General features: G+C 40.6%; 1 protein-coding gene and 1 non-coding gene across 17 annotated transcripts in view; both read left to right on the top strand.

The window, feature by feature from the left end:
• Positions 1–22,194, top strand: part of CNOT1 (CCR4-NOT transcription complex subunit 1) — a 60,621-nt gene that overhangs the window by 11,304 nt on the left and 27,123 nt on the right. For 8 of the 16 annotated variants that reach the window (XM_075160924.1, XM_075160918.1, XM_075160923.1 and 5 more), the window contains exons 4-21: positions 539–637; positions 1,205–1,273; positions 1,374–1,428; positions 1,868–2,071; positions 3,489–3,657; positions 5,687–5,813; positions 6,090–6,200; positions 7,381–7,551; positions 8,111–8,238; positions 9,178–9,418; positions 10,966–11,085; positions 12,171–12,293; positions 12,524–12,675; positions 17,298–17,448; positions 18,814–19,015; positions 19,417–19,563; positions 20,714–20,838; positions 21,694–21,980. In XM_075160924.1, coding sequence (XP_075017025.1) covers positions 539–637; positions 1,205–1,273; positions 1,374–1,428; positions 1,868–2,071; positions 3,489–3,657; positions 5,687–5,813; positions 6,090–6,200; positions 7,381–7,551; positions 8,111–8,238; positions 9,178–9,418; positions 10,966–11,085; positions 12,171–12,293; positions 12,524–12,675; positions 17,298–17,448; positions 18,814–19,015; positions 19,417–19,563; positions 20,714–20,838; positions 21,694–21,980 — 2,681 coding nt within the window. The remainder of the gene's footprint in view (positions 1–538; positions 638–1,204; positions 1,274–1,373; positions 1,429–1,867; positions 2,072–3,488; positions 3,658–5,686; positions 5,814–6,089; positions 6,201–7,380; positions 7,552–8,110; positions 8,239–9,177; positions 9,419–10,965; positions 11,086–12,170; positions 12,294–12,523; positions 12,676–17,297; positions 17,449–18,813; positions 19,016–19,416; positions 19,564–20,713; positions 20,839–21,693; positions 21,981–22,194) is intronic. The other 8 variants (XM_075160927.1, XM_075160926.1, XM_075160921.1 and 5 more) reach the window with 4 other exon arrangements.
• LOC142087470 (small nucleolar RNA SNORA50) lies at positions 17,773–17,908 on the top strand. Its single transcript, XR_012675460.1, has one exon. It is a non-coding gene; the product is annotated as a small nucleolar RNA SNORA50 (small nucleolar RNA).

The raw sequence follows: 22,194 nt of genomic DNA, 5'->3' as shown, positions 1-22,194 counted from the left end.
CAGAAGGCAACAAATTGTTGATATCTGACTCTTCCAATCCCTTGATCTGGAAGAACAGGTAGCTTCAGTACAATTGCTCTTTCTGCCACATGCAGTGCTCCATTTTGAAAGCCTTTCTTTGTCTTTTAAAACTTTGTCCAAATCCACTAACTAGCACTTCTGGTGCTGGTTATGTCTGTTCTCAGGAGTGTTTTCACTCTTAAGCAAGGCATCCTTTGCCACAAACTTTTTAACTCATAAACCGGAATCAAATGTTCTTAGATTGTCTATTGCAATGTGTGAGGATGCTTACAGAAAATGAAACATTACACACATCTTGGAGAATGTTTGATCACTATCTCAGTCTTAAAAGAAAAACCAAACTAAACCTGAAGAAAACTTGAATGAGAAGAAACTAGTTAATGAGAATTTGGGCACTTACAAGACTTACGCACCTTATCTTTGTTTAGTTTTACTGCACACAGTGAACAGTAGAAGTTTTCTTTTACTGTCCTGTTACAAAACAATATGAGTGTTCAAGTTATCTTGTTCTTTTCAGACTCAATTTCTGATCCAGGAGTGTGCGTCGCTGATTACAAAACCAAACTTCATCTCGACGCTGTCCTACGCCATTGACAATCCGTTGCACTATCAGAAGGTTTGTATGCTTCTTGAAGGGGACCCCCATGCCAGAAACTGCAGTGAATTGGTCTTTCTGCAGGAAACCAGCTGTTTTTCCCTTGTGTTTTTCCTGTTTTGTTTTGTTTTGTTTTTCTTTTATGGCTAAGATTGGTTGTACTAAAGTCTTCAAAAATTGAGCTTGCCCAGAAGTTGGTGGGGGATTTTTGTTAAACCGAGCGAGTTATTCAATCACTCAGAATGACTGCATACTAATTTTAAAGCTTAATCTAATGTTAGTACTTTATGGCTTGTTTGTGGCAGCCAGAAGCAAAATAAATCATCAATGTTCCTGTTTCTTTCAGTATGAAAACAATGATGAGGGTTTAATAGTGAAGGAGTGGGATATGTGGAAGAAACTGTTAGTCTAGATGTATCCAAAAATAGTTCTAAAGATGCTTTGTTTAGCCATATAAGCTTTGCGTTAACCTACAGCAGAATAGTTACTAATATGCCAGACCTGCAAATGGACTCTAGATAGCCCACCACATCACGAATGAGACTAATTATGTAACAGCTTCCATTTATATCTTCTTACCTGTTTCAGAGTCTAAAGCCTTCACCCCATTTATTTGCCCAATTGAGTAAAGTCATCAAATTAAGTAAAGTTCAAGAGGTAGGTGAACATTTATTTCAAAAATATCTTAATGTTTTTTTTACTAAGCTTGTTAGAAAGGATGATGTCGCCTTACTATGATGCTTGTTCTTGTTTGTAGGTGATTTTTGGTCTCGCTTTACTGAACTCTTTCAGCTCAGATCTACGAGGTTTTGGTAAGTGAAGCTTCCAAAGTACCGCAGCAGGGACACCTTTTTTTCTTTTTAAGCAGCGGGCTTTCTAGACGGATAGATGTGTGCCTGCGTGAGCTGAGTAATGCAAGCCCTTGCAATCAGTAGTGCTGTTGAAGTCTAACACCATTTTGGGAGGGGCAATAAATAGCACAGTCATCTTGTCATATATGAAGTTGGAGATCCCTTCTGTGAATAAATTTCTAGATAATGAATCAAATTGAGGTACTGTGATATCTTACCTTTTAGTTGTGCATTAATATTTGAGTTCTGAGGTATAGATTATGAGACTTCTATTTAAATCTGAACTGTTGTGGCTTGTGGTAAAGAAACTCAGATTAAGAGAATAGTACCTAGCTAAAAAGAGTCTTCGTATTAAAAAGAAATTTCAGGTTTTGACTCTAGCCTCTTTTGTTTTCAAAAGCTGCCCAGTTTATCAAACAGAAACTCCCCGATCTTTTGCGCTCTTACATTGACGCGGACGTCAGTGGAAATCAAGAAGGTGGCTTCCAAGATATTGCAATAGAGGTCCTGCACCTTCTCCTCTCCCATCTCCTTTTTGGGCAGAAGGGAGCCTTTGGGGTAGGACAGGAACAGATTGACGCTTTCCTCAAAACATTACGTAGAGGTAAGTGTGGCGGTGTTCCGGAAGCCTGACTAAATGCAAACTTTGAAATGGATTTTCGTAACTTACTGTCAGTGCAGACTGCTGCTGAAATGGTGGGAGCTTTTCATATTTTCATAACTCTAAACTGACAGAAAAATACCACTGTTCTGGCATCAGGCCATAACGTACAGTTTTTCTTTCAAAGAGCAGTAATGTGGTCTCAAGTTTGGGTTTTTTTGAAAAGTTGTGATAAATAAGCATTAAGTAGGAGGTACTTGTTTGTTTACTTGCTTGTGTGGGATGGTATTTCTGGATTTAACTAAAGCAACCCAGTGCACTGTAGCTAAAAAGCTTGGAACTCCCTACAGCGTAAGGAACATACGTTACCATTTCAAATAGGTGGATTTTAAGCACTGGGTTGTTTATATTGGGTGCAGACCTATGAGGAAACACTAGCACAGTGAGGGAAGTGGCTTTGAATAAAACTAGTTCATTTCCTGGAAGCTACCATGGTCCTTGAGTGATGGCAGGGGATGTTACGGATGGGCTGTGAACTGGTAGTCCCTTCGTTTCTGAAACAACAGTGTTTGCTGGAAACCCATCAGAATAAGGAGGATTTGGACTCGAAGCTAATTGAATCTAACTCAACCCACTCCTTGGTTCTGCACGGACCTAGAGGAAGGCACCCTTTATACAAGAGCAAAATATTTGTTCTGTTTGTTTAAGTGTAACTACTTACTTTAATGAAGATATGTGTATTAGCTTCTGCAATTCCCCTCACTCTGCTTTGGGAAATTGGGAACTCTTCTCTGAACGGCCCCAAAGGCTATGGAGGCATTATGCATCATCTTAAGGATAGTGCTGTCTCAGGAAGGCCCACCCATAAGGCGTCTTTGCTGCTTTCCACTGTGAGCCAAACTCCTACCCACGCATCTGATCCTCTCATTACGGTGTCTCTCTTAAACTTTGCATCCCTGGAAGGAAGAAGGGAGTATTCTCTCTTTCCATGACCAAGTGCCTGGTTTAGATTTGCTAGACTTCTTAGACTCAATAGCAACTCCTTTGTTTCCTAATACTTCCTGATTCGGAGGAGAGGCTTTTGCTCTACTGCTGTATTGTTTCCTGCTCTGTGTTTTTTTTGGATGACTGCTGTTAGTGACAATCTAGTTCTAAACTTACCGCCAGCGCAGCTGCTAGCCCTTCGGGCAGCTGCAGGGAACCTGTATGAACCTAGTCTATCCTACATTCTTGTTCTCTAGGAATATCCAAGTGCCAGTAGAGAACTGGGAGGTGGGATGGAGGAATGCTGCATGAGTGCCCTCTTGATTTCTGCAGCAGCAGGGAAACTCTAGCACAGCAGTCGAGTTATTTTGAATAGTTGCATGCAACTGGTGTTCCGGTTTTTTTGACACTTTTTTTTTGTTACTCTTGCCTTTAGATTTTCCCCAGGAGCGTTGCCCTGTGGTGCTTGCACCACTTCTATACCCTGAAAAACGGGACATTCTAATGGACAGGATCCTGCCTGATTCTGGAGGGATAGCCAAAACCATGATGGAGAGTTCTCTGGCAGATTTCATGCAAGAAGTTGGCTATGGCTTTTGTACAAGGTTGGTAGGAAAATGTCATTGTCGAGCATCTTGGGTGGCGGTGGGTTTCTTTCTTGTTTTTTTTTGAGGCAAAAGGTAAAGGACGCAAAGTACTAAAATAACTAGAACCTCCTTAAGTATTATGGGGTCATTTGTTTTGATTACTGTATATATTTTGCTTTCTTCTAATGTGTATAGCATGTCTGTTGAGATTGTGTAGGATTTTGTGGTGGTAAGAAGTGCTAGGTAAAGGTATTCAAATTCCTTGTGAAGGTTTTATAAGAATTTGATCATCACCCTTTTTTAAGTAAAAACAAAGTGGCTAGGTAGGCATAAATTCCAACTAAATTCTACTAGATCTTTAGAAGACTTTGCTCTTGTGACAGACTCCTGTTAGCTCACTGTCCATGTGAAAGAGGCTACAGAAGAACTGAAGGTAATAGTCTCACTTCAAGAGAGTTGACCAGCAGCAGCTTTCTGCTTGTATTGGGTTTTGATCGGTGTGGTACATAGTATGATTGAGATTATTTGTCGCTGTAGAATCTAATTATGATAGTGAATTGCTAGAGTATCTTGAGAACTGCATCAGTCTTTGCCTGCTTAGGCTTATTTTGGTAAAAACACAGCTGTCTTAAACTCACCCTGGGTTTGTGTGTATATTCGTAGATATGTATTACCCGCATCTTCAACAGTGTTCCATGTTCTTGCTCTCTGCCCCTAGTCTGAAATGTTAGGTGGGCAGCTCTGTTGACTGGCTGGAGCCGTGCGAAAGCGGCTGTCACCCACAGAGCTGTGGGGCTTTGCAGGAGTGGTGTGAGCAGGACTAAAGACCTTTGCTTATAGCACCTGGCACAAGTATTGCATTACATGGGCTATTTGTTTATATACGTGTGTGAATTGGAATAGTTACTAGAAAAGTGGAAGAAGCTAGACTTAGAAGCTGTCTATTGAAGAGTTAATTTGAAGATACTAAAGGTTTATTTCCTGCTGTATATCTGCTATTTGCACAAATCCAGCTCAATTTTTGAATGCAGTTTTTAAGGATTTAGGATAGTGCTCTAGTATTGGTAGTGATCGCAGGAGCCTGCGAGTGTGTCGCTGGTTTTGAAGGAAGTCTTAGTCTTAGACGTCAGTATGAACCTAATGTTTGTTTTTTTAAAGGAGTATTCACTTAAGCATAAGCTAAGAGAAGTAGATGATTCTGTATTTTAAAAGAAAGACTACTGACTACTTTTGGGAGGTGATCAAATCTCAAACATAAGTTTCTGTTTAAACAGTGAAGTAAGGGAACGCAATGTAAATGTGTTGGAAGATACTGAAAATTATTTCCTTTGTTAACATATGCCTGTTAATAAAACATTTTTTTGATCTATAGTGATGCTGTATAAATCTTGTTGGCTTAACTATGAAGTGAAACAAAAATTACAAAAAAGGCTGTCAGTTCTAAAATTTTAAGCATCTGCTCGTTGTTTGCTCTTTTGGCTCCTTGAAGGTTTTTGCTAGGGACTTCTGATCAGAAGTCATCAGGCTTGCATGAGGCTAAAAGGCATACCTCCACAGCTACCTTCCGAACAGTGCATGTCACTTTGAAACGTGCATTCTCAGAGCCTTTGTTTCACTTTTAGCTAGCAGAAAACTTCAGTCTTTGAAGCTCTGTATCACAGGTCAATACATGGAAGTGCTTTTAACAGAAAACAGTGCTAAACCTCCTCTGTGCTTTTACTTTGACAGAGCATAGCCTGCGAAACATCTCTCACTGTCACTTAAGTAGACCTAGCTTTGAACTGAATACATGGCACAGTACGTTTCATGGAAACAATTGCACGGACTTTCTACTGACTTTCTCTTCTTGCTTGTCCTGGAATTTTGTTATGTTGGATCATTTGACTAACATAACTGAAGTTGAGTGAATGGTCATATTTTACAGTCTGCAGTTAGTTTCTCCCAACAATCTGTGTGCTGTCCCACTTGTTTTGGTCTGTCTGTCTTGTGTTGCGCCACAGTGAAGCCTGCTTTCGTGTTAAGATCTCTCTGTTTTGTTGCATCTTAGTGTCGAAGAATGTCGCAACATAATCATGCAGTTTGGTGTTCGGGAAGTCACGGCTGCCCAGGTTGCCAGGGTTTTGGGGATGATGGCTCGAACTCATTCGGGGTTGACGGATGGTATTCCATTACAAGTGAGTGGCCTACTGGGGTGGGGATTATGTATATTTTAATTAGCAGAAAATGAGGAGTTAAAATGCTAGCCTCGAGTAATTTAAGAATTGCTTTTATTATTCAATGCTTCTAACTGTTCTGCTGTGAATGTCAAATGAAAGATTCTCAGAAGTGTGCAACTGGTGTCGTTACTGGTCTGAACTTCTTACCTTCATAGTAAGGGAGTTCTGTAGCTAGTGGCTTTTGAGACTGCCTTATTTTTAGCTAGTATTTGATTGCGTGTATTTAACTTGCAGTCTATTTCGGCTCCTGGCAGTGGGATTTGGAGTGACGGGAAAGATAAAAGTGATGGAGCACAAGCCCATACCTGGAATGTGGAGGTCTTAATTGATGTTCTTAAAGAGCTGGTAAGTTTTGTGAGCATCTTGGTCTTTTATGCAGAATATGTAAAGAAGGTCATGTCTCAGTATGAATATAAAGATTTTTAAGCTCCTAGAAGCCTGAATGGCTTTGAATCTCAGTAATTGTGCTGCTGTGCTTAAATGATTGGTGGTTTTTTTCCCTCATGAACAAGAATATTGTGAGGAATTGTGGGAAATAAAAGCTGCCTGAGTGACTAACTTGGGTGCAACTTGAGATTTATTCCACACTGCTCCCACAGACCCCAGCATGTGTTCTCTGAGGGTTTTTGTGTTTGAACTGATTTCTGACAGTGGAAAGTTTTGTGCGTCAGGCACCTGGTTTTGAAAAGCTTCTCACTGTAGGCAGTAATGATGAAAATGAAACAAAATATTTTTGTAGCTACTCATTCCAAAACTCTAAATGCTTCTTGCGTACGATGATGCTTCAGAAAGTTTTTCCACCACTTTATAAGCAGCAATTTTTGTAATTAACTCAGTGAAATGCGAGTATCATTTCCTTTGCCTGCCTTATATTGGGTGATTTTTTTCCCCCCTGTATGTTCCCTCTAGTCTACTCAGGAGTCACTGTTTTGTTTTTCTAAACCTCAGAGCAGACAACTAGCTTTGTCTTTGGTGCTCACCTATCTCTGAAATGAGTGATCTGCGTTCCGCAATGGCCATAGTTCCCTCCAAGCTCCCTCATCCTTACGGTTTCACACTGTTGCTGAAAATCTAATAGGTGCTTTGCAAGTACTTGCAGTGTCCATTCTTCAAAAGGAAAAGCAAGTTCTGCTTGCCAGCGGGTCAGACCCTTCTGCCTTTGATTGGAAGGCATATGGAAGCCTACGAAAGGAATGAGTTGTTAGCGTGCTAAGAAAGGAGCTATGTGTCTGCGTGTTTTGGGGTTTTTTTTCTGAAGACTTGTTAATGAGATGTTTGGAAGGATGGACCGCAACTGCCTGTAGTGCTGGGGGAAGTGCAATCTCACAGGCTAGTTTCAAACATTAACTTGCATCACGTTCTCACAACTATCTAAATCCTGTTCTTTTTAAAACAAAAACCTTGCTTTCAACTAAAAGTCAGGTGAATGTTAAGGATAAAATACTGATGAAGAGAGGTTCTTACAAGGCAGTACTGAAGATGGCAGTGTTCAAGGATGACTACTCTCTTGTTTTTCTGGTTGCAGAATCCTAGCTTGGACTTCAAAGTAGTAACCTATGAATTGGACCATCCGGGATTTCAGATTCGTGACAGCAAGGGCCTGCATATTGTAGTGTTTGGCATCCAGAGAGGGCTGGGCATGGAAGTTTTTCCAGTTAATGCCATATACAGACCTTGGAAGCACGCAGAGGGCCAGGTAGGTTTACCAACGTTTCTGCTGTATCCGTACAACACTTGCAAAGTTCTTGAATTTCTTGAGTGGCAAATGTGGATTGGTAATGTGAATTTTTAGACAAGCCACATTAGAGAGCTTGGCCTGTAAGGCACAGGCCTCAGGTATGTTACTGAAGTACAGTCTGCTAATTGAACGTTGCGTCTGCATTGTTTGGGAGGAGATGGTCGCTTGCTATAGACACGTGAGAACACCTTCAGTTTAGCAGAGTTCTGATGTGTAATGCAGCTGAGCGTAGAACTGTGGCTGCATGTCTGTGCTCTGAGGTTTTTACCTGGTTACACAAAAAGGCTACAGCTTTGTGCAAACAAGTACCCTCAGCATGCCTGTATCTGTCACTTTCAGAAATCTTGGGAGGAGAAGTGTGAGGTTCGGTCTTACGTAAAACACATTGATAGTAGATCTTGGCTCATCTCTACTGCTTTGTCCATTTGCATCGTTCTCAGAAATTTGGCAGTTGATAAAGTGGAAGGAACTTGAAACTCTAAATATCTAACCTATTTCTGATGTCTTTTTTTTCCAGCTCTCCTTCATTCAACATTCCCTCATAAACCCTGACATCTTCTGTTTTGCTGACTACCCTTGTCATACTGTTGCCACAGACATCCTGAAAGCACCACCAGAGGATGACAATCGAGAAATTGCCACATGGTAAACCTGCTCTCAACTGCTTTTCATACCTAGAGTTAGAGTAAGATCACTTGTCTGGTCAAATGTGGCTTTATCTTCATGCAACCAGATTTTTTCGTAGCTGTGTGTACATCCCAATAGATCAGCCATTAATATTTGTTCCATGTTTGATCACTGAAAGTTCTCATATTATCAGAACTTCCTGTGTACTTCTGTAATATCTGAAAGTGTACTGCCAGTTCTTGCTTTTATTGGAGTCTTATGGTTGCCTGGAGAATTTCTGCTGATGTGTTTTGGCAGATACTGTGAGCTGAGAGGAGGGGATAGAGGAGGTATGAATTTAAATCTGTCTTTCCCAGGATGACATTAGAGAAACTTGCTCTACTTGGATGAAAGAAGTCCTGGGATTTAAATAATAAATTTATATAGCTATTGCTGAGTTATTGCATAAAGCTGACTAGTGTGACTTTCTGAGCTGACCTTTACACCCCTTCTTTGATATAGCTGTGTAACTGATGTCAGTGAAGATACTTGCTTCTGTTTCCATTGTATGGCCCACAATAGAGAACTGGAGGGTGGGGAATATGGGTAAATTGGGGAAGGTGGCAATGATTACTTGTCTGTAAAGCAGATAAAACAAGTAGAATATCTTCACTAAGTTTCACGGATGGGGTCTTGGAGGTGTTTAAAAAAGTGTATTCCATTTCTGAGAGTATGTTTCAAGCTAAATTATCTAAGTGACCCACCTCAAAAAAAGAAGTTGTTATTTTTCATGGTTAAGAATGGTCTTGTAGGCTTAATTGTGTGTGATAAGACCTGCAGTATCAGGTTGCTTGCAGTGGGCATTGCTTTATGTCGTCTTACAGTTGTTGCTACAAAATGCTTGAATCCAGGATCTTGTAAGCTAACTGCTTTGTAACTTTTGGGGGGGTTTGTCTATTTGTTTTTTTCTTTTGTTAGGAAGAGCCTGGATTTGATTGAATCTCTGTTACGATTGGCAGAAGTGGGACAGTATGAGCAGGTTAAGCAGCTCTTCAGTTTTCCTATCAAGCATTGTCCAGATATGTTGGTATTGGCCTTATTGCAGATCAACACGTCCTGGCATACCTTGCGCCATGAACTCATCTCCACACTCATGCCAATTTTTCTTGGCAACCATCCCAACTCTGCCATCATTTTGCACTATGCATGGCATGGACAGGTAAGGATTTTCACTGGAGTGTGCCTGTAGTTTGTTCATGTAACCGAAAGCTTGTTAAATGGCTTGAACAGTTAGAACAACAATGCTGGTATTGGTTTATGAATAGTAATTTAAAACCCAAGAGGTAAATTATCAGTGGTTTATGCAAAGTAATATGAGTTGTCTCCTGCCTGTCTTGAAGCAAACTGTTGTGATTTGATTTTCTGTGGGGAAATATATTCAGAACAAAGAAATAATGTGAACTGAGAAAATACTACTGGAAAAGTAGAGACCAAAGTTAAGTTTGACTTTTTTTTAACCTTTCAGTTTTAACCAAAGTTGACCAAAGTTTGATTTTTTTTTTAAAAAAAACAAAACAAAAGAACACCAAAAACCTCATAACAGCAACACCCCCACCCCCCAAACTCTCAACCTCACACTACTTGAAGCAGTAAGAGGTGAGGAGGTTTAAACCAAAATAATCTCCCTTGTACATGCTAAAAGATGGAGACTATTCTAGGTATAAAGAAACTACTTATACGGTAAGTTTTAAGAGTCTAGGGTGTTTTCTGAAAACTTAGGACTGGCCGCTGACCTTTCTCAAGGAGAGCTTCCATGTAGAGACAGGGTAACTATGGAAATCCCATGCTTTTAATGGGCAAACAAGTAGGCTTTTATGGATTTGCCTTTTGGTATGGCCTTCATGATTGTGTCCTCTGGTAGTTAAGCAAGTAGGAGTCATACGAAGAAACTGAAGGCAGAGGAAGCCTCTGGGGTGGAAGGGAATCTGCATTAGGAAACATTTTGCCTGGTTCAAGTAAACTAGAGGTAATGATAAGAAGGTTGATCTCTGAGGTCTTGGTCCACATTCACTGCAAAACTATGGCTATTTGCTAGCTGAAGTGCTATGAACGTTTTATATTTTTCCTGATAGAAGTCTTTAAATCGAAGAATGGGGGGTAAGATAGAAGTGATGTGCTTTTTGCGTAAGGTCTTGAAATGGCAAAATATGCAATTTTTCCACAGGGTAGGCTTCAGAATAAAGTACAAAATGATGGCTGCCATGTCACATGGTGCCATTCCACAACTTGAGGATATTTCACTTCCCCAGATGAAGGAACCTTTAAGCAAAACCCTTGCTGCCATCAAAATCTTAGTTTAAAATTGCCCCTTTGTGAGCAAAGACCTAGATAACCGTGTTTGCCATGTTAAGGTGTGATGTTGCAATTCTCACTTCAGGACATCATGTCAGGCATAACATTTTGTAAATGATTTGCGTATTCCAAAAGCAACTTCTCTACAATTGAGAGGAATTGGACCTGTACAGTGGTAGGAAAGAGATGGGGATGTACATACTTACCATTCGTAATCACTCTACATCCTTTAGTTGTAGCTCCTGGATAGTTTATTATTGCACAAAAAGAGCTCAACTCAGAAGCTAAGTTCTGAAGCTAAAGAGTAAATATGTTTGCATGTTAAGCTTTAGAGGTAAAATATCCTCCTTAATGTTCGCAGTTGATCCTTCTCCTAGAGGCATGAAGTACAATCCTACTTTAAATTCTCCTTAGGGTCAGTCTCCTTCGATTCGTCAGCTTATCATGCATGCAATGGCAGAATGGTACATGAGAGGGGAGCAGTATGACCAGGCAAAATTGTCACGTATTCTTGATGTGGCCCAAGACTTGAAGGTGAGTTTTTCAAAACACTGCCATTGTTTTCTGTCTGGTGTCCTATGCAGACTTTTGCTTATCTTTTAACAAAGGCTAAGCTTAACTTAGATGTGACTAATTTAGTAAGGATTACTTTGTTTAAGCATGTCTGAATTCTTTTGCTGCTCTACCTCATCTTAAAAAAAAAAAACCAAACCAAAACACCCGGCCTATGTTCGCTGTGACTTCAAGTGCTCTTCAGCTGAGTTGTGATACCTGACTACAGCCGCTTTCTAGCCTGTCCAGTTGTGAACCCAAGACATTTTACTTGGTGTTTGCAGGACAGTTGGTTATCATGGCTTAGCTGACAAGTAACTTGGGAAGCAGTATAATAGAACCGCTTGCTATGTGAATATACTGTAAATCCAGGAAGAGCTTTGACTGTTTTAACCTTGAATACCGTTGCAGTGGGAATGTAGAAAATATCCTTAAGGTAGTTGTGTGAAGGTGGCACTGCTAAGCATAATGGAATGGGGATTTCTTGAGAATACTACTACTTTTCAGTTGTTTACACTTTCACAAAAGAGACTGGAAGTTGTGACTGACTTCTTTGAGGCCTTTATTGCTTCCTAAAGTTAGATGCAAAATAATTGGGTGTCTCAAAGTGGAAGAGCACCAACTGCTGCTTGAAGTCAGTTTTGTTGTAGCAGTTACTGTGTTCAAAGATGAACACTTTGAGCAGATACATTCAAAGTGGCTCTGAAGGGCTTGAAGTCTGTTTGCAGGGAGATGTTAGGCTCTTCTGATTAATTTTGTTGCAAGATCAACTTGGTAGCTTGGTAGCTGGTGGATTTTCATATAGAGGAATTTAAAACTGTCAGCACAAGGTCGCTTCAAAGAAGGTAGGGTCACGATTTCAAATGAGAGCTCTTGCTTATTTGTCTCACAAGCGAGCTATAAGTAAGTGAAGCTGATAGTACCAATCTTTTTGTTGACAAAGAAAGCATAGCAGCATGTGATAGCAAGACTTCTTTACTAAAAAGTGTATGGGGATTAGAAAGAAAAAAAAGGAGAAAGGGTATCCTTGTGTCTTCACTAGTAGTCTTCTGATTTTTTTTCTTTAGGCCTTGTCAATGCTGCTAAATGGTACTCCATTTGCCTTTGTTATTGACCTTGCTGCACTTGCCTCTCGACGGGAATACCTCAAACTTGACAAATGGCTCACAGATAAAATTCGGGAGCATGGGGTAAAGCAGGATTTTTCTTTTTATTTCTGCACTCTATCAGTGACTAACTTCAGTCACTTTAACAATTTTATAAGTAGCTTTAAAGTTGTGGAACGTGTCCATAGTCTGATAGTTCAACGTTTTCACTGAACTATAATAGCTTAGTGCAATTCTTTCCACGATGCAATTGCCAAGTTTGAAATAGTGGCTTGGATGCAGTGTGGGAGATTAAGATAACATTTTTTCCTCAGGAGCCCTTCATCCAGGCCTGTATGACTTTCTTAAAGAGAAGATGTCCATCTATCCTGGGTGGCCTTGCTCCAGAAAAAGATCAGCCCAAAAGTGCTCAGCTTCCTCCAGAAACCTTGGCGACTATGTTGGCATGTCTGCAAGCTTGTGCTGGGTAAGGATTATATTGCTTACGCTGAATGTGTAATCTGTTTGCAACCTGTTTGCTGGCACATGGTCACAGCTGGTTTAGAATTTCACATGGAGAATGGGGTTAATGAGAGTACATGAGCTTGCAGGGATAGATTCAGTAGTATGTTTAATTTTGCCCTGAAACTTCAGTTGTAGTCTAGGTCATGAGCTTGAGAGCGTGTTCTTGTCTTTATAATCAAACAGGTGAGGTGATCTTGGTAACTGGGGGATGGCTGGTTAGTCAGATCCTGGGTTGCTAATGACTAGATACAGGGCTGTAATTTGGACAAAAAGGAATACAGGCCATAACTACAGAATGAGACAGCATCCTGGAAAACAGTGACTGTATAAAGAATTTTGTGATTGCATTAAGCAAATGCCTCCATGTGTGGCTACTACCCTAGCAGAAAGGGCTAATGCAATCCTTGTGTAGGAGAAAAGTGGTAAGTGGTGATTGTAATGTAATTGAGACTGAAACTAGACATGTGTAACTTCTGTTGTCTTCATTTGAGACAGTCTCAAAGCAGTCAAAGGATGGAAAATGTCCAAGATCTTTTGCAGATTAGATTGTTTAGCTAAAGTCCAGAAGAAGAAAGAGTGGGTCCTAGAGAGCTGTTTTATCTGCTAGAGGGAGAGGTAGGCTATAGAAAGGCTAATGGAAACTGAAATTGGATGAATCTGTTTTTAAATACTGCGTTCCCATTTAGTAAAAATGACTGAATGTTGTAAAATATTTGTGGTGTCACTTCTTAACGCTGTCAGATCAAGATGGTATTTAACTGCAGCAATATTTCAAAGATAACTAGGCGTAGCATAGTGCAACATATGAGCCAGGGGAGACTGAAAGCTGGAGATGGTGCTAGTTTTGGTGCTAAATTTTGATACCAAAAGAGGCTGGCATGTCCAAGTGCATGTTACCTCATCTAAGGCTTATATTGTGTCCCTTGGTTTAGCCAGTGTTGTCTTGCAAGCTATAAGAAACATCTTTAAAGGTATCCAGGATTATCCATGGCTCTCATGTAGACTGTAGGAAATGAGTATCAACATAGAATTGTCATGATGGGTGTTTGAACTGGAAGGGAATTTGAGGTACCTGTAAGATTTTAGGAGAAGGGATTCTCCTAATTTCTTCTGGGACCTGTGCAACTAAACTTCAAAATGCTGTTGAAATATTGTTTCTGAAATATAATGGTCTAGCACACCTCTTGGACTGAGAAGATGGCTGTTATTTTTCAACTCAAAGTGCATCTTCTGAGACTATAGTTCACAAATCAACTTACATCCATTATTTTGCATGCTACTGTGTCCAGATTTGAGAGGTTTAATAGTTAACTGTAGACTTGACTTGCATCTAATGTCACTGTGTTCTGAATCTTAATGTGTTACCAAGTTTTATTTATTCAATTAATTCCAAAAGCCACTAGTTCTCTACTGGCACAATTCTCTCAGCTTTTGGTTTCTTTTTATAGCTACTTGTATTCCCTTTTATGCAAGAATGTGACCTACTTGCAGTCTTTTTCCATTAGTTATTCTCTTTGAGCTTTAAAAAGAAAATGCTTGGATTTCTTTCATGAAGCAATTGCTTTGATTAGCTTAGGTTTCAGTCACGAATGGAAGCAGGCGTTGTAAAGATAGAAGATTAAAATCGCAGTAAATATTAAATACATCTGGGAGGGTAGTTCCACTTCACTAGCTGAAGTCTGCCATCTCCTAAATCTGTTGATGTAGGAGCCTGCTCTTTAATTAGGCTGTAGTTATTTCTTGTCCTGTTTTGTGTCCAGGGAGATGCTTTTCTTAGCCACCAGGATCCTGCATGTTCTGAGGCTCTTTATTTTTGGTGCAACTTGTTTATCACTGGTGAGCACTGCGGTTGTGGCATCATGTAGCAGTGAGGCTTCAAAAAGAAATGAGTGTTCCTTTTATTACTGAGTGTTTTTAAAATGAAGTCAAGGTGGTTGCAGGCACCACAGGCTGACCGAGCATGTGATTTGGTAGCGAACTGCTTATGAGAAGTCCTCCTTTAAGGAGCTGCAGCGAGCTGAGAAGGGCAGCAGTGCCTCTTCCGTGCAATCGTGGCCAGCGCAGTCCAAGTGTGTCAGCGTGGGGAATGGACATTCCTTCTCAGTCCCTGCCGCAAGAAGGGAAGAGGCTTCTGGCTGCCTGTGCCTAGGGGAGTGAAAAGGCCTTTCCTTGCTTTGTAAAAATGGATTAAAAAAAAAAAAAGGCAAGAAATGTGAACTTGTTATTCCAGCAAGCTGGAGCTTCCCTTAAGCTGGCAGTTTTGTTCCTCTAGAGCTGGCTGACTGGGGTCCCTGGCTCTCCTCCTTACTCGTGTTTCAAAGTTCTCCTGCCTGCAGTTTTCCCCTAGTTTTCTTCCGGGAATGGCACTGATTATGTTAGATGCCTGAATGTATTTTTTACGTAGAACTTGAAAATATAAACATTTTCCTTAAGATCTTGTTATGAAGTCATGCCCACCTACTTACTTTTTCATATCATTTGTCTCAAATGCAGGGTTTTTTTGTGAAAACCTGCGGTTTTGTACTATCTGAAAATATCGTAATGTTTGCATCTTGATACAGCAGTGTGTCTTTTGACATGATAAAAAAGTTAACCTTCAATCTGTCTAGATGGCAGGACATAATGTTAGTGGTTCACTCCACTGCACGAATGGCCTAACTGGTCACCGTAAGGATCAAACTCTAGGATTGTAAGCCTGTCTTGGTCTTCATTGTGGGCTGCCATATTATCTGTGTACAGCAGATTGGAATTTGTTTTACTAAGTGTGCTATAGTATTTAAGCATAAAGACTGCAAATTTAACTGCTACGAAAAAAAAAGGAGAGGGCAAAAGGTTGAGGGTGGTAACCATCTGTGAACTCAGCTCTTCAGTCCCCAGTCCCGTTCCCTGGTTAGCTGCAGTGCTGTATGATCAGCCTCCTGCATCGGAAGAAAACTGTGCTGCCTGTTAATTGGTCATAAATACATTTAAATGTTGAGATTTCTGAGGCTGTGGCATTGGGATGTAGGCAAATCCATATTGTAGATCCTGAGCCTTCTGTGCCATGCTCAGAGCTGTCTTCAGGTCTGTTTGCACTTTCTCGAGACAGAAATCCCTTTGGGGTTTTTTTTGAAGGTAGGTTTCTGCTCGCTTTTTGATACACACCCCCCAAGCCCCTTGCTTGTAAAGTCTTTGACATTAGGCCCTGGTGAGAGGATGTTAAAGCACGTAAAGGAACTAGCTTGTGAAACAGTTGATAAAATGTTTTTTGCCCTGTATGGAAACCTGCTCACCCATGGTATCTCCCCAGCTTCCACTGCCTGTCTTGGGCGAGCTTTTGCCCATGCTACATAGTGGATCACTGGCTTTGGAGAACAACTGGAAACCCTTAACTCTGTGTAGCCTGTAATGGGATACTTGCTAAAGCTGAAGGCTGATCTGCACTTTGTTTTCCTGCCTTAATTGTCAGGATGGTTCCTCTTTCTTTCTTTTTTCCCTCATCCCAACAGCTGTGCAGTAAAAGCTTGTGAAAATTGAGTTAAAATGAGGAATCTCCAGACAAGGTGAACAAAGCAACGAAGCTGTGTTGGTGTAGTTGCACCATTACAGGAAGGAATCTCCTGCTTTAGCTGTCCTCACCAAAAAGGTAGAACTAAAGTTCAGGAAAGCCATAAATAATTGGCTGTATTTTCCAAAAGGAAAATGTTAGTGTCATGTTAGTATGTTTGTGGTTAGGTATGCCAGCAGCAGAGCTGGCTTTCCTTCCAGTTTGGGAACCTGGCAGTCAGACGTGGAATGCTTTGGAAAGAGGTTCTGACTGCTCTCCATTGGGCAATGACTTCATGCCCATGTTTGAGTTTTCTGTTGGCTTTCGATTATAATTTCCTTGAATAGTTAGGTTTCCTGTGTCTGTTTTGGTTTAATGTTAGTGCGTGAAGCATGTCTTTCAGTTTATAGACAGATGAATTCTAGTGAAGCAGGTGGGGTATTTACCTCTCATCCTTTTTTGTCTTTGAGTGTGTAGCCCAAGCTTTAATCATGTTGTATCTCCTCTTTTGGAGAGACCTTGTGTGTAACAAGATTCAGAATGGGAATAATCATGAATGGTGAAGTCTGGCGACAGGAGGGAGCCTTGAGGAGCGGATTTGAACAAGGGGTCATAGCATTAGTTATTGTGTGTTTTGGTTCATGAGGCTGAGCTGTATATAGCCCATAATGTGGACAGCAGCAGACAAAGACTGTTGTAGGTACTCTGCTCTTCCAAGGAGTGTTGGAGCCATGTAGGTACATATCCCAGCTTTCTCTAAGTCATTACTTGCGGGGGTAACTGTAAAGCAGTATTTGAATTACTGAAAACAAAGGAATATTCTGTTGGAGATGAATTTTTAGAACTACAGTTTAAAATTTTCTACTTAAATATAGCCGTTTCTCTTGGGACATGCTCTAATGCAAGTTTTGCAAATAACAAACGGTAGCTTCTGCTGGGGTTGTTTTGCAACTTCTGTTTGTGAAATATGGCCCCAATTTCTGTAGGAAAACCAAGTAAGCTAGGGGCCTTAGTTTCATGAATGTTCTACGACTCACTATCCTACTTCTCTCTTCTAGGAGTGTTTCTCAGGAGCTGTCGGAGACGATCCTCACCATGGTAGCTAACTGCAGTAATGTCATGAACAAGGCTAGACAGCCACCGCCTGGAGTCATGCCAAAAGGACGCCCGCCCAGTGCCAGCAGCTTGGATGCCATCTCTCCTGTACAGGTAGACAAAATAGCGTGCAGCATTTTTAGGTGGTGGTGTTGATTTAGCATTAGTTCTGCTGCACTATTTGAGGTCTTTCAGCAGGACTAAGTAGAACATCATCTGGCTCCCTTAGTTTTTATGTTTGCATGTCTAGATAACTTATAACTACAGAGTAATGCCTGAGGGTTGTAGTTCAGAACTGTCTTTCGCTTCACAAATGTCTGTAAGAAGTAACTGAGGTATAGCAGAATGGGAGCACTGAAGAGGGATAGGGTTTGGTTTATTTACAATAACTGAAGGTTTCTTTTAAAGTGCTAAAATTTACTAAGACTTTTGAGAATTAAGCACTGCCTTTGAACCTGATGTGTCTTGTTTGTAGCTTCACGGGCCAAGCAACAGTGCTAGAGCGTAAGGACTTGTTATAACTGGGGCTCTTCAGCTCTCAACTGAACTGCTCTTTTAAAAACAAGGTACATTTAAGTTACTCCCTGCCACTCATCATCCCTTCCTCCTCTGGGAGCAACACATTACAGACAGGTTTTGCTTCTAGCAATTACATTCAATGGCAGATTTTAAAATGGTAAAAACTTTTTCCCACGGAATAGTGGCAATTCAGCATTTAAGAATGGCTGAAGCATGAGTAGATTACGTAAACTAAATACAGAGAGCAGTTTCCTCGTAAATTGTAACTGTATTGAAGTTGCTCATCAAATGTACCAAATATCTTGGCAACCTGCTGCAGATAAGTGATGTGAGCAAATAGAGCAGCAGATGTTAGCTGTCTGTAGCCATGCTATCTTTTGGGTAGATAACAGTTTTCTGCTGTTCCTAGTCAGGAGCTCTTAATTTATTGCTTTGTCAGCTGGTATTGTACCTTCCCTCCTACTCATCACCCAGGTCTTAATGCTTTTTGTGAAGACTGCATTCAGGTATTTAGCTGTGAAAAGTGGGCTTAGTGGGATCCTTCAGACAGTCAAAAATACTCTAAGCTTGATATTGAAGTAGCCTTTTTAAGTCTTGGGGTGAGGTCTGAGGTCGCAAACAGCAGAGCTCTAGTATAAAAACCTGTGCACTTATAAGTGCTTCTTATAAGCATTTACTGTTGTGTGGCACTTAACTAGAGACTATGGAACAATCGCCTTTCTCTAAAACCTCTGATAGAATAGGATTTTATGGGATTATAGAAGAAAAAGTGAAATCACGTTTTGTAGACAAACTGATCTTCTGGGGTGATGTGGATGGCTTCAGAATTTAAAGTAACCATGCAGAAAAGCTCTTTTTAGGAATGTTTTTAGATGTAGCTGCCTTTATACAAAACCTGCCAAAAGTCAACTTGATTGCGGTTTATGGATGTCGGTGTATAACCTTCCTTTCTTCATTCAGATCGACTCGCTTGCAGGAATGGCATCTCTTAGTTTAGGTGGCTCGGCTGCTCCCCATACCCAGAGCATGCAAGGCTTCCCTCCAAACCTGGGCTCTGCATTCAGTACTCCTCAGTCACCAGCAAAAGCGTTCCCCCCTCTTTCCACCCAAAACCAGACAACAGGTTTCAGTGGCATCGGAGGACTCTCTTCACAGCTTCCAGGTACTGCTGTCTGGGTGGAGTGGTTTGTATTTTTGACATATGAGAGCTAAGGCGCTGTTACTGCCGTGGTTGGAAATACTGGACAAACAGCTGTGTGTTGTGTGGGAGGGAATTACACAGTCCTCGCTCCTAGGTCACTGCTGAAACAGCGCTTCAGAATGTTGCAGCTGCAATAGGTAAAAAGTTTGAGAGACGCAAGGGTGAGAGTTTTGACAGATTTTTAGCAACATTATTTTAGGTTGGGACAGAGGTGAGGAATTGGTTGAGATAAAACTGCTTGATGTTGGATAGTTACGAGGCTGTATAGTATAGCTCTGAGTTCTTGGAAACGGCAGGTGCTGGGAGTGATAAGTGCGTGCTGTGAAGGGTGCAACTGAGATGACCGGTTGTTTGCTTTCCAGTAGGTGGTCTTACTACGGGTAGCCTGACTGGCATAGGAACGGGAGCCCTGGGCCTTCCTGCGGTGAACAATGACCCATTCGTGCAAAGGAAGCTGAGCACATCTGGACTGAACCAGCCTACATTCCAGCAGAGTAAGATGAAACCTTGTAAGTGGTAGTGTTGTCTGTGGCTGTGAAGTGTGACTGTGGTCTGCAGTTAATCTGCATTTCCTTCAGGGGGGGCTTGGATCTGTAGGTGTTAAATGTTAGAAATGTGGCTCTTGTATTTTGCCATTAGTCTGAAAAAGGTGCTTCTAAACTTCTATACTAAAAGCTTGCCAAGCGGCTGGGGGGGGATTAAAAAAAAGCTGTTAGTGTAAAAATATAACGTTACGGATTTGCATGAACAGTGTGTTTCTGTGTCCTGTTTTTTGTTGTGGTGTCTTTTGAACAAAAGTGTTGTCCTGCTCTTCACAGAGAATTGTATGCATCTGGTAAGAGGGTGTTTTTTGTTTTGTTTGTAACAAGGTTAAACAAAGCTACCTGGGTAAGGTCCTGTTGCAGCAGAGAACTTGACAGGTGAAGCAGTGAATTAGACTGCAACATTGGAAAGAAATAAGACTAACATAAGTTGGTGGGAATGTGGTTTTTGGAAGGAATAATTTTGTCCCTAACACTGAGCCATTATCCTTAACTCATTTATGCCTCTGAAGTATGCTCAATAACTTCAAACAATGAAATGTTTAAGCAAACAAACATCGCCTTTAGGAAGCATAGCCACATGCTAAACCTTCAGCATTGCCGTTATTATATATCTCAGTCTCCTTTGATAGCTCCTCCATAAAAGCAAAGTTACTGATCTCTACAGATACACGGTAGAGGTGGCTGTAGTGACCAATGGTTTATATTTTGGGGCTTGAGCATTCAGGATAAACTTGGTTGAAGCTCACTGGCTGGCCTGAAAGTTTGTGTGAAAGTTTGTTTGCATGTTAGTGTTGTGTAGCATGCTTTATTCTAGTCTGTTCTGCATTCATTTAGTTTAGGTGTCAGTTGAGGTTAGCTTGGGGTGCAATGGGTTCTAGGAATAGGACAATATGAGGTTAATTCTGTCTTAGGATTCAGTTCTTTTGCATAAATATAATGTATTGAAAACAGATTTTTAAATAACGATTCCTGTCTACTAGAAAGGTTAAATATCCTGCTTTTCAGGAGAACTAGCGGGTTTTGTATGGTTTGGTGGAAGAGTTGAAAAGGATTAGATGAAATCCTGACTGCCTGAAGTTGTTCTGAGTGTGATACCTCTTCCCTTTTTTAACAGCTGACTTATCTCAGGTGTGGCCAGAGGCTAATCAGCACTTTAGCAAAGAAATAGATGATGAGGCAAACAGCTACTTCCAGCGTATTTACAACCATCCACCACATCCGACCATGTCTGTAGATGAGGTGAGTTCCCTTCTGTAGCAGTTGCATCATCTGTCCAGAGACTTGCTATAAAGTTGTTTGTAATTATTCCTTCATGTATTTGTTTTAGTGGAAGATAATAAAGGGCTAGTGGTAGGTGCTTGCAGCATTGCTTTTTTGCTTGGTTGAAATTGGTTACTTCTAAGGCAGCATGCTTTCAGAGTAAACTTGCAGCTGATCATTACATTCAGCTTTGACTTCTGTGGACTGAAGACTTTAGATGTTTAATTAGCACTCCTAAAATAATGCTAAGTGGGAAGAGCTCAGTGTGGAGTGGAAGCTTGTGTGTTCAAATTAAGTGCTAAAATGTGTCTTTAAACAATCTGTATAAATTATACTTATCTTGAATATATTTGTTTTTAAAGTATCTAAAAATTACTACAACTTCTAGATATATAAAGGTGTCCTAAGTTCTACCTTCTGAGCTTCGATAATTATTTTGGTTAGTCTCTATGAGAGTAATTATCAGTGTGATGTACTTGCTCTTTGAAGTACTTCAAATTTACTTTAATATCTTTGTGTGGTTATAAATTATGAAGACACTGAACATTAATTTTCATTTTTCTAATTTTGAAGCAATGGAGTAGGCGGTCACAAAAAAGTTTTATGTAAAGACAGTTACTTAAAGGAAAGGGGAGAACACTAAATCTCAAGAGGAAGCTCATAGTGATGTAGTGTCTACTGGCTAAAACGACATTTTCTTGAAGCAGTTATTTTGCAGTCTAGCTTGTGGTAGTGCAATTTACCTTAGTAGGTGCAAGCGCCTTTGAAACCTGAAGGTGCAGAAGGGCTGAAATAAAGCAGATCTGTTGGTAACAATTTCCAATTTCTTTGCAGGTCTTGGAAATGCTGCAGAGGTTTAAGGACTCCAACATTAAACGGGAACGAGAAGTGTTTAACTGTATGCTGAGGAACTTGTTTGAGGAATACCGTTTCTTTCCCCAGTACCCAGATAAAGAGCTGCACATAACAGCCTGCCTCTTTGGTGGGATAATAGAGAAAGGACTGGTTACTTATATGGCATTGGGCCTGGCCCTGCGCTATGTTCTTGAAGCCTTACGAAAGCCTTTTGCATCCAAAATGTACTATTTTGGTATTGCTGCACTAGATAGATTTAAAAATAGGTGAGTGTGGTTTTTTGTAACACTTGTAACAGTACATGTAATGTCCTGTTAACCTTGAACCTGCTCTAATTATGCAGTACGAGGTTGCTTATATGTGTTAGAAATTTACACATCTCGCCTTCAGGATTACTTTAGAGATATGCTGAGCTGAAACAAAATGTGCTAATGTGCTAGTTAAAGGGTGACTTTTAAAACCAAAATGTTCAATGCAGTA

The sequence above is a fragment of the Calonectris borealis genome, chromosome 12, assembly GCF_964195595.1.
Source record: "Calonectris borealis chromosome 12, bCalBor7.hap1.2, whole genome shotgun sequence".
Lineage (NCBI taxonomy): Eukaryota > Metazoa > Chordata > Aves > Procellariiformes > Procellariidae > Calonectris > Calonectris borealis.
The sequence above is the reverse complement of the archived record's forward strand: the minus strand, read 5'-3'. Positions and strand labels throughout refer to the sequence as shown.